Source organism: Paroedura picta, chromosome 1 (assembly GCF_049243985.1).
Source record: "Paroedura picta isolate Pp20150507F chromosome 1, Ppicta_v3.0, whole genome shotgun sequence".
Lineage (NCBI taxonomy): Eukaryota > Metazoa > Chordata > Lepidosauria > Squamata > Gekkonidae > Paroedura > Paroedura picta.
The window spans coordinates 119,424,557-119,436,649 of NC_135369.1; the positions used below are offsets into that span (position 1 = coordinate 119,424,557).

Below are 12,093 nucleotides of genomic sequence, written 5' to 3' on the forward strand. Positions count from 1 at the left end.
TCCATGTGAGGTTTTAGTTTATTTTTCTAGCACAATATCAGGGTCAAGATAGGAATTAAAATGAATTAAGCCAAATGGAACTAGAATATCACACAATTTGTATCTGTATGAACACAGAAGGGGCATTTCATGAATCTTTAATTACTTCAATGTTTCCAAAGTATTTTGTTTTAAAACTTTTACTCCAGAAAACCAGTTTTCTGGACAATATTAGAATACCCCACTCAACCAATGTGATATGAAAGCCACCTTTGAATTATCTAATAAAAACATTATATCAGCATCAGTAAAAGGAGTTAAGATGATTTCTCTCCTTATCTGTAAAAATGTTAAATAGTTGACCATGAAATGTGTTTGTTACTATCTGAACTTTCATGGTTTAAAATATTTTTTTCATACATATAACAAAGCAGAAATCTCATTTTTTTGTCTGAGATGCTGAAAGCTGTAATGATAGCTGTAATGAAGAGTGCTTGCACTCGAAAGCTCATGCCTTGAATAAATGTTTGTTGGTCTTAAAGGATAGTCTTGTCACTCTGCTGCGACCTTACTGCCATGGTTGATACAGAATGTGAACAGGAAGCTCTGTGGTCATCATGGGGGATTAGGTTTGATGGCTTCAGGCAGCTCTCTTTACCTGAAGTGGACAAATTGCTGAGGTCAGTGAGAGCGACCACTTGCTCCCTTGATCCTTGTCTGTCATGGCTGCTCTAATCGAATGCTGACAGATAGGTGATCCCCTGAGGGATACTGTTAACCTTTCCCTTTCGGGAGAGTTCCCTCAGGAGGCAGTGTTTTGCCTTTTTCTGAATAAACCATCGCTGGACCTGCGGGACCCTGCCAGCTACTGCCTGGTATCACATCTTGTGTTCCTGGGCAAGGTAGCTGAGAGGGCCGCTGCGGACCAGCTCCTAGCATTTTTGGAGGAAACTTTGGCTCTGGATCCAAATCAGACTGGCTTCCGTCCTGGCTATGGGGTGGAAATCGTGCTGGTCACCCTGATGATCTCTGGTGACAACTGGATCAAGGTGGGTCGGCCATTCTTGTGCTGTTAGAGCTATCAGCTGCATTTGACATGGTCGACCATGAGCTCTTGGTCCACCACCTCGCTGACACAGTGATAGGGTGAACAGCCCTTAAGTGGCTAGCCTCCTTTCTTGAGAACAGGTGGCAGAGGGTTGCAGTAGGAGATGAGTTATCAGACCCCTTTGCACTACCATGTGGGGTGCCACAGGGGGTGGTACTCTCTCCTACTTTGTTTAACATCTATGTGCGCCCTCTTGCTCAGTTGGTTAAGAGTGATGGGCTGGGATGTCATTTGTATGCAGATGACACCCAGCTCTATCTCATGATGGAAGCTGGTTAGATATTCCCCCAGAAACATTTGCCAGTTGTTTGGAAACGGTAGCTGGATGGATCAGGAAGAGTCGCCTGAAACTCAACCCCTCCAAAATGGAGGTCCTGTGGCTGGGTCGAAAGGAGCTGGAAGTGTGCCTTCAATGCCTGGATGGGGTGCAATTGACATCAGCACCTTTAGCCAGGAATTTGGGAGTGATCCTCCATGCCTCACTTTTTATGGAGGCTCAGGTCACTAAGGTAGCTTGGACAGCATTTTTCTACGCCAGGCATTGCTATTAGCGCCCTACGTGTCCCTGGAGCATCTGGCCACTGTGATCCATGCAACGGTCACTTCCAGTTTAGACTTCTGTAACTCACTCTATGCGGGCCTACTCTTGTCCCTGACCTGGAAATTGCAACTGGTAGAGAATGCGGCTGTCTGGGTCCTCATTAAGTCATTCTGGAGGGGTCATGTCCAGCCTTTGCTGAGACAGCTACATTGGTAACCAGTTTGCTTCCAGATCAAGTTCAAGGTATTGGTTTTGACCTTTAAGGCTATACGTAGCTTGGGCCCTACTTACTTGAGAGACTGCTTACCTCCTTATGCCCCCCCCCCGCAGGGAACTACGCTGTGTAGGTATGAATTTGCTGATGGTCCCGGGGCCCCAGGAAATATGCCTGTCCTCAACCAGGGCTTTTTCTGCCTGTTGGAATGAGCTCCCAGGAGAGCTGTGGGCCCTGAAAGAACTCTGAGTTCCACAGGTTCTGCAAGACGGAGCTGTTCCGCCAGGTGTTTGTTTGAGGCCAGGTGGTGATCCCTGGGAATGGGATTGGGTCCCCCTCCTTGGTTCCTGAGTACAGTGTTAGACTGCACCTGAAGCCACTGGATGACCTACCCCTAATTTTCCTCCATCACCAATGTTGTAATTTGGACTGACCCCAATGGCTCCAAGGCATGGGGAGAAGTTTTTAGTTATTTTACCGCCATGTTATAGATTATGGGGAATTGTTTTAGGACTACAGTTGAGTATACTCTATGTGGTTTTATAGCTGGATATATTATTTTATGTTATACTTTACCATGAACTGCTGCAAGCCAGCTTGCTGGGTGCGGCAGTATAAAAATCCAATAAGTAAATATTAAAAAATTTACCATACCACTGATATATTTCAAATGGTTAAAAAGGATTTATAAACTACTGCTAAAGAGACTAATAATAAATGAAGCATTTAAATAATAGACATGGCTCAACCAGAGTTATAGTGAATAATTCTAAGAATCCTGATAGTATGCCTCTTTAAGTAGACCTAAAAGATTCTGAGTAGGATGGCACTCTTCAGCACTTTTGACAAGTGAATTTTAAGGCATATTTACTTGGAAGTAAGTTTACTGAATTTAACAGGATAGTAAATATGTTTAAACTGAGAAGAATTAGTACTTTCTGGCCTTCAAACATAAGAAGGCATTGATTTTTCTTGTAGAAGCATAGTTCAATATTTAATGCAATAGAATAAGTTGCCCTAAAGCTTATTCAGTTTCCTGTCCAATGTTCCCATTTGGATACTACCACAGAATCATAGAACAACAGAATTGGAAGGGACATCCTGGGTCATCTAGTTCAACCCCATGCACAATGAAGGACACTTATAACCCTATTGCTCATCCATTGTAACCTGCCAACCCCTTGAAACTTCACAGAATCAGCCTCTCCATCAGATGGCTATCCAACCTCTGTTTAAAAATCTCCAAAAATCCACCACCTACAGAAGATGCCTGTTTCACTGAGAAATCACTCTAATTGTCAGGAACTTCTTCCAGATGTTTAGATGGAATTTCTTTTGAATGAATTGCATCTCATTGGTTCTGGTCCATCCCTCCGGGGCAAGAGAGAACAACTCTGCTGCCCCAGAGGGATGGTCCAGAACCAAGGGGTGAAATTAATTAAAAGAAATTCCGTCTAAAAATCCGGAAGAAGTTCCTGACAGTTAGAGAACAACTTGTAAACTTAGGAAGCATCCTACTAGAAGAAAAAGTTTTTTGGCAATACTTCCTATGCTTTTGTTGGATACTTCCTTGTCCAGTTATCCAGTTATGTATTATAGCAATAAAGGAAAGGCATCATTTTCTGTAGGATTTTACACAACAAATGTGACAGCAATGCATAAAGAAGTAGTGCAAGATACAGTACCATGCAAATCTAGATATCAATGGCTGAAAATGCTGAAATTTCCTCTCCAATTACTATTGTTAGAACTGTCTATAAATGCCTATAAATGCCTTAACTGATGGAAGGACGTTTTCGTGGTTTCTAAAACATTACAAGCACCTGTCAAAGGCACCTTTGAAAAATACCTGCTCTTTAACAACAAAACAATGGAAGTCAGAACTTCCTACTCCTTTACTTGCTTGTTCTTCATATATATCAGCCATTTGAAACAAAACATATTTTGGCAGTAAAAACAAAGACAAAAATCTACCAACTAGGCTGAGCCGCCATTCTTTCCATGTAGTCTTTGGCCATATTGATGGCTTCCATGTTCTCTGGATACAGTATACAGAACATTGCCAGGGCACCCAAGTTGTTGCCATAAATTTCATTCCACCGAGCACTGAAGTCCTTGGGGTCCCAGGGAGGAAGGTAGTCAAAGGGATTTGATAGCATGGTCTGTACTGCCTCAGTCAACCGAGCTGAAATGTGTTGATGTGTACTGACGGCCTGGAATCGTAAATCCTGAATCTCTCCTCTGGAAAAGTAGAGCATAGGGTAGCTATCATAGTTGGCATTGATAAAAGGAACCATAGTGCTTGGGATGTTGTCAGTGCTGTAGACCAGCATGAGGCAAATCACATGTATGAAAAACACACTAGGAGCCCCCCGTGTGTGAGTCCTCATTGTGACATCAGAGCTCCAGGTCTCAATGGCAGCCGAACCATCTTTGAAGTAGCCTAGATGGAAAAAAAACAAAGTTGATTAATTTCACATTTAAAGGGGGGGGGGGGAATAAGTGCAACTATCAAACACAATTTATAGAATTATAAGGAACTGAAACTGTAATTCAAGGTCTTTATTATGAAAAATGAATGCTCAGATTATTTTTAAATTCTAAGGGAGCATCTGATGTTATTAAGCAGAATCCTTCATACTACCCTTTGTACTTAAATATGCTGTAAATAACATGGGGTAAATTACCTTGAGCCTATGGGAGAAATATCCCTATCCATGGTTCCTTTATATATTTATGGAACAGCCTGGGGGGTGGAACAGTCCAGCTGCCCAAGTTGGAAAGAGGGCTAGCTGCACCCTTATTAGCCCTGCCCCTACAGCTCCCGCCCTGGCCGGCAAGCACACCCAGCACCTTGCAGAGGTGCTGGGTATGCTTGCTGGGCTGTGTGCAGCTTCACGGTTGCGGGGGGGGGGAGGGGGCAAGGATGGGTTCCTCCTGGGCCGCGAACGTGCAGAGGCTGTGTGTGTGCTTTGCAGCCTGGAGGGAAGCTGCGCGGTTGCGGGGGGCCAGGATGGCTTCCCCCTGGGACGCGATTTCACCGGGGAGGGGGTGGGGGGTTGAGGCTCACCGCTTCATGGCCGCGGGGGAAAGGATCCTCTCTTATGAATGGGCTTTGAAGCTAGTAATAATATAACAACAGTAAATTACCTTAATAATTCAAAAAAATTAGCATGATCCTAATACATTCCAATGAGCCTCTTGTGGCGCAGAGTGGTAAGGCAGCAGACACGCAATCTGAAGCTCTGCCCATGAGGCTGGGAGTTCAATCCCAGCAGCCGGCTCAAGGTTGACTCAGCCTTCCATCCTTCCGAGGTCAGTAAATGAGTACCCAGCTTGCTAGGAGGTAAACAGTAATGACTGGGGAAGGCACTGGCAAACCATCCCGTATTGAGTCTGCCAAGAAAACGCTAGAGGGCGTCACTCCAAGGGTCAGACATGACCCGGTCCTTGCACAGGGGATACCTTTACCTTTACCTTTAATACATTCCAAGCTGTATCCTACCAGCTTTCCCAACTGATCTTGTTTGCTTCCACCCTTTGCTGCATTTCCCATGAAGATTTTGTCCATGTTGGTATCACTGTCCCTAACATAGGTTTTTGGTGGTCAAAAGTTGTTCCTTTCTTTTTTGCTAGGAGAAAAGCTGTTAAGATCCAATTTCCTGTGTCTACGACTAAGGTTGGTGTAACACAGTAGTGATCCTATGCTCAAAAGAATCAATTGCACAAAATTCATCCTTGTCTTGAGCATACAGTGGTTAAACTTTGCTACAGATTGAACACCCAGATTTGAAACCAGACCTTCCCTCAGTGTAAAAGTCCAAAGTGTGACTTTTTTCATATGTTGGGCCCATCACAGCTTAAGAGATGCCCAGAGGCTACAAAGTCCTGGTTAAGGGCCCCTCAGCATGTGTCATTATACTGAGGCTGAACCTTTCAGCAGCCACCAATTCAGGCATGTTCCCTTCCACATTGTTCTCTTATATGGTTTACCTTCTTCACCAGAGTTTTTACCTGTTGTTACTTCAGTGCCTTCTCCTTCCCAGTCAGCCACATCTGTATGGTTATGCACCCCTGCCACTCACCCTGCTCCCTATCGGCTGATTACCAGCCCTAGCTACACTGATTACTACCTGACCATTGTCTGCAGTCTCCTTTTATACCCTGCATATAGCATTAATATGATTTTCCCCAAACATAATGTTGTGTAACACAAGAAAGTTTAAGAGTGAGTCTATCTCCCAAGCATACATAACCTGAGGATTAAAGAAATCACTTTATAGTATTCTATCCCAGAATGATTAGGGAAGTTGTAATACACAGACAAGTCTAACTAATTACACACAAACATAGGGCTTAAAAAACCCTCTTTTACTGTGCAACCCTCTTCCCACAAACAGTATAATTAGGAATGTGCCTGGCATAAAACATTTCTTACTGTGCTTGCACAAAGGAGAGGAAAAGGAGGCAGAAAAAGATTATGTTAACATCAGCCAAGAGTCAGACTAAGTATGCTGGATTGGCTGATATTCACAGCTGTGGAGTAAAAGATTTGGAATGTTGGAGGCTTGTATCGGGGTCATTTAAAAAAGAGTATAGAGCCTCCAGTTGTGACACGTCTTCATTCGGAAGAGGGGAAAAAACAGAAGAGTAGAATCTTGGAAATGCTTTTGAAATCATGGGCCTTTAGGGTATGTGTGTTTCCCCCCTATTAGATTGAAAGAGACCTTCCATTTTGTATGTAAAGATTTACAGCTTGCCAGTTTAAAAGTTGAATGTTATATAAAAAGGCATAGATCCAAAGACTCGTCTCCTTTAAGCAAGCAAAAATGGCACACTCAATATGAAGATAAACAACAATAAAAAGCATTTAAACATAATTGTTACTGCCTTCACCCCCTAAATTATTAACCATCAAGCTCCTATGATCCCCCAGAGGAAAGGCACAGAATTCCTGAAATTCTCAAGAGGGGAAAGGTTAGAGAAAGCAAGCAAAAGGGAGATGGATTTATGTAAATATTGAACAGTAGTTTTCAATTATTAAAACCAGAAGTAGGCTGAGGGCTTAAAAAAATTATACCCAAAACCTAATACGCAATCATGTTTTTTTTCTTGAAGAGCAGTGGTTTCATAAGTTTCAGGAAGGGGGAAAAACATGTAAGAAGCTAAAATAAACAAAAACCTCACACAGTGATCAAATTTTCCAAACTTGGGAGGCCAAAAATTAGATTAATAAATTAACATTTTGGTAAAGGGTAATGATTCAAGCAAAAAACTTGAATAAACTAAAAAGTCAATGACCAGCTTGTGAAGTCCTTCAGATGTCTGTGCATCTGTTGAACCACGGTCCCAACTGCCTGGTCCTCAAAATGAAATCCAGTGGAAGAAGTACTCTAGCCATGCAATACATTTTTTTATCTAATCTGAGCTGGTCAATGTGCTCAAGGCGGCGGCTTGTTTTGATATAGTTGGGGAAATGGGCAGATTTATAAATTTACCCCTTTTATGGTTGGCATAGCATTGCAACAACACTGCACTAGGGTTGCATCTGAAGCATTTTGGAAACCACCACCTAAGAAGATCTGCTGTCTCTCTTGCTCCACAGTAACTCCTTGCGAGGGTAAGAAAAACATATTAGAGCAGTAGCAATGGGTATATTGGGATCCTGGATTCAAATAGGGATGCCAGTTCCCAGGCGGGGTCTGGGGATCTCCCAGAATTACAGTAATACCCAGACTAAAGTGACCCGTTCCCCTTGAAAAAAAATGGCATCTATGGAGGGTGGACTCCATAGAATTATACAACACCGAGGCCCCAAATCCTGTCCATTACAGGACCTCCAATGTCTCCAGGTATTTCCCAACCCAGAGCTGACAATCCTAGGTTGGAATGAGAGGAAGATTTCTTCCTCCTCCAACTGTGCTAGGTAGAACTCCTGTGTTGGTCCCTGTGCCACTATAGAATGCAATGTACTCTATACCAGTGGTCCCCAACCTGCGGGCCGTGGCCCGGTGCTGGGCCGCGAAGGCCATGGCGCCGGGCCGCAGCTCCCTCTCCCCGCCCCCCCCGCAGTAAAAAACTTCCCAGGCCGCAAGCTTGCGGCCCGGGAAGCTACTTACTGCGGGAGGGCGGGGAGAAGGAATCGGGGCCGGGCTGCGCCCGTGCAGGCCGCGCCCGATGCGCAGGCGCAGCCCGCGGGTGCGGCACGATCAGCGGGCGTGGCTCGTGGGCGCGGCCCGATCCGTGGGCGTGGCTTCCGGGCGCGGCCTGATCCGCGGGAGCGGCTCGATGCGCGGGCGCGGCCCGCGGGCGCGGCCAGAAGCGTGGGCGCGGGCAGAAGCGTGGGCGTGGCCCGTGCGGGCGCGGTCCCCGCGGGCGCAGCCCGATGCCCTGCCGGTCCCCAGCCTAATAAAGGTTGGGGACCACTGCTCTATACTAGTACAATTCACAACTGAGAATTTATGGACAAGCATTTATTCTCCTGGAACCAGAGAATAATTCATTGCAAGCTCCAAACTATAAAGATATGGATGCTGCCTGAAACATTCTTCTCTGTCTATAACAGCTAACCACTGAAGAGGGATGGTGCCTCCAAGAGCAGACTGCTCTAAAAGTTAATTATCCTTTCCTGATACAAGCAGAATAGTGACACCTGTGAAGTATTCAACACAGAACCATTAAAGCTGATCCCTTTATTTTTGGGGTAGGAACTTACCATCTCTCCCCACAGGCTGTCAAATTTACCCATGCTGGGATCATTGGAATGGGACTGATTGTCGACTTATGGAGAGGTTGTATGAGTGTTTTATCTTATTTTACAATTCTTATTCTACTTTTACAGGTTTATTGTAAACTCTTACTTTGTTAGCCTCCCTGAGACTTTGTGAGGGGTGGGATGCAAATTAATTAATTAATTACTTAATTATACTTTATAAAACTGAACTTACACAGAGACTGTTGAGAGATGGTATATACCATTGTTGCAATCCATATAAGCAAACTAATACAATTTGCATGTATACTAGACTTCATCTTTCAGCAACTCCTTTGACCAATCCTTCAAACTGCTTTTCAAATTCATACAGGGGGTCCACAGAAATTATTCCCAAGAGTGCAAGTACGTGACAAATATTCATGCCTGCATGGCCTCTCACCAAATGTTTTCCTGAATGTTTCAGTTCCAGAGCATGATTGGCAGCTGCCATATGCTATACTGTGTTTCCAACAGCTGGATATTATTTTGACATTTACTTCCATTTTCATCACCATTTCACACAACACAAGGGATTTTCATCTTGAAAAACATGGTGTGTGGGAAAGGAAAATATTGTGGGCCTGGACACTCAGGAACCTTGTGAATTCCTACTTAGCCTGAAGATTTCCATTAACCTATTTCTCCTTTCCCTATACCAGCTGTTCAATCTCATTGTAGAAGTTTGATAGAAATATTGCTAGAATGTTTTCTTTCACAGACAAAGGCAACTTAAACATTTGTGCTAGTAATAAGCAGAGGGGAGATGTTTGGTAACAATAATTCCAACAAATTGTGAACAGAAGATTTCTTCAGTCTATCTGATGCTACTATTAGAGATACATTATAGATATTCAAGAGAACTTTCTGGATGTAAGTAAATTATGGGCAGGATAATCCATCCCCCCCCCCCCCCGTAGTCTCTTGCCCACTGGCACCACTAACTTGACTGGTTTCCAGCTTATTCTTTCCACCTTTGCCACTGTATACACTGAGTATCAGTAGATGTGGATGTGATAGAAGGATAGAAGAACAAATTATGTTCATTATCCAATATGCCAGCCAATCTGTCAATACATCATCAAATTCTTTAAAGCCAAAGCACAACTGCCAGTAGTAATCATACGTATGTCAGTTCTGGTGACAGGAAACTAGAACATGGAAGGGCTACGTGGGCCAGCAGCATCCATGAGGGATAGATTCACAAAACTCCACTGAAAAATAGGAGATTGTCTTGAGGTTGTCTTCAGCACAACCAGTGCAGGCCTGCTGCCAATGGGCTGCATGGGACATTACAAAAAGGAGCACTTCTCTGAGACCATTTACAGTGTTTCTGGAATTATTTCCTTTTCACATATTGAAAAAAGTGAGCTCTGATTCATGAAAGCTCACAGTTAAATAAATATTGATTTTCTTTAAGTTGCCACTGGACTTTTGTTTCAGTTTGCAACTAACAAGACTACCCCTCTGCAATTGTGAAAATGCACCTAGAAGCATGAACACGTCATATAGTATTGAGCTTTGCCACACAAGCTACATATCTTTAAAATAATTACACTGTTTAGGTCTCCTTAACAAGATGTACTGATTAACGAAGTCTCAGTAAGCTTCTAAATTAAAGGACTTCTCATTTTTTCATTGCTATGAAATTACGTCCATAATTGTCCATGGAAAATCACTCAAGATTACTTTATTTGTTAAATGCATTCCTTTGCTCACACTGAATACTGCCACTTGCTTTTCCTTGAATATGATTTTTTTCCCCTCGACTTCAATTCCAGGGCCTCAAGAACGGTGACCTTTAAATGTAAATATGATTTTCTGGTAATTTCTTTAGAGTGAAAACATCTGTTTTCTGAGCATAATAAATTCTTTCAGACCCACCCCTAAAGTTTCATTACTCTGCAACTTCACATATCATTCAAAAAATGTCAACTCCATGGTAGCATGCATTCATTAAAATCAACAGGACCGAAGTAGAAATCCTTAAGGCAACAAAGCCTTGACATTAGAAAAGAGATGTGCAAAACTATGAGCTATAATGATAATAACAGCAACGCTCTTAAATCAGTGCTATGAGACTGCAGTGATCAGATGAACAGAAAAACACAATAAATGTTTGCATTCCTTACGTCAGTTTATCAATATGTCACCTCCTCAAATCAGCTATGAGGTAAGTCATAAATGAGGGGAAAGTTTCCTTAAGTGTTGCTTTGGGGATGTTTGTCTGATCTTTTCAACAATGTAAACAAACCTTTAAAGCAGTGGTCCCCAACCTTTTTATCACCAGGGACCGGTCAATGCTTGACAATTTTGCTGAGGCCCGGGGGGGGGGGGAGTAGTTTTTTACCGAGGAATCGTCACCACCACCTAAGCCCCTGCTCTACTTGCTTTCCCGCTGGTGCCCCTGACTTCCTGCTGCCCACTGGGGGGCACTGCCAGCAGCGCCACACCAAGGGGGAGCCCCAGCCATGGTGGCTGCTGGAGAGCACCAAAGGTGAGCCGGCGGCAGAGTGGCAGGGCAGCCTTCAAGGCTGCAGCCAGGGAAGAGGACGAAGAGGAGCTGTGGCCCGCTACCAATTGATCTACGGACCGGTACTGGTCTCCGGACCGGGGGTTGGGGACCACTGCTTTAAAGTTCACAAGACTTATCAAAATTATTTATCTACTAGATTCAAAGCCCGTTCCCAAGAATGGGTTTTGAAAGCCCCCCCTTTAAAGGAGTGGGCAGCCGCCCCCATGGCGGCAGTGCTGTGGGAGGCTCCCTTTGGGCCCGGGAGCTCTCTCGCGGTGGCGAGAGCTGTGGGGCCTAAAGGAAGTGCGCAGCCCCACCCCCGCGGCACCGGGAGGCTACCTTGGGGGCTAGGAGCTCTCTTGCCATGGCGAGAGAGCTGCGGGGCCTAAAGGGAGTGTGTAGGCCCCTCGCGGCGCTGCGGGGTGTGTAGGCCTCCCCACAGCACCCAAAGGGAGCCTGGTGTGGCGGCACTGGCTGGCTTGGTGGGCGGGAGTGAACCGGCCACACCCACTCTCCACCCACCAAGGCCTTAGCCAAATATGTAGACAACAAACGCTGTTTACAGATGTGCAGAACATATATCCTACTTTTATGCTTATATTAGGAGGACAGAAATTAAAACAGAAGAAAAAGGAAGAAAAACAGCAAACAAACAAAGAAACATAAGAATTCCTCAGCCTGAATGTAAAGACTTACAAGTGGGAACCTGCAAGGACTTGTAGGAGACATCTAATCTCGCCCCATTCCCTGTTTACCTTTATTGAAAGTTTCCTCTCTTGTTTGCCTGCTTTATTCTCTCCTTCTATGGCTGCCAACCTCCAGGTGGAGCCTGAAGATCTCCTGGAAACATATTTCAACTACAGTTCCCCAGTTGGGTTGGGACATTCCTGTAGATTTGGGGGTGAAGCTTTAGGAGGGCAAGGTTTGAGGAAAAGAGGGACCTCAGAGGGATATAATGCTGTAGATTCCACCATTCAAAGCAGCT

The 12,093-nt window shown here is 44.3% G+C and overlaps 1 protein-coding gene across 3 annotated transcripts in view; it reads right to left on the reverse strand.

Moving 5' to 3' along the window:
• The window catches only part of DSE (dermatan sulfate epimerase), a 40,773-nt gene that overhangs the window by 19,782 nt on the left and 8,898 nt on the right, over positions 1-12,093 (reverse strand). For 2 of the 3 annotated variants that reach the window (XM_077301527.1, XM_077301519.1), the window contains exon 2: positions 3,817-4,285. In XM_077301527.1, coding sequence (XP_077157642.1) covers positions 3,817-4,232 — 416 coding nt within the window. In that variant the 5' untranslated portion in view covers positions 4,233-4,285. Of the gene's footprint in view, positions 1-3,816; positions 4,286-12,093 lie in introns of those variants that run through there. The other variant, XM_077301535.1, reaches the window with a different exon arrangement.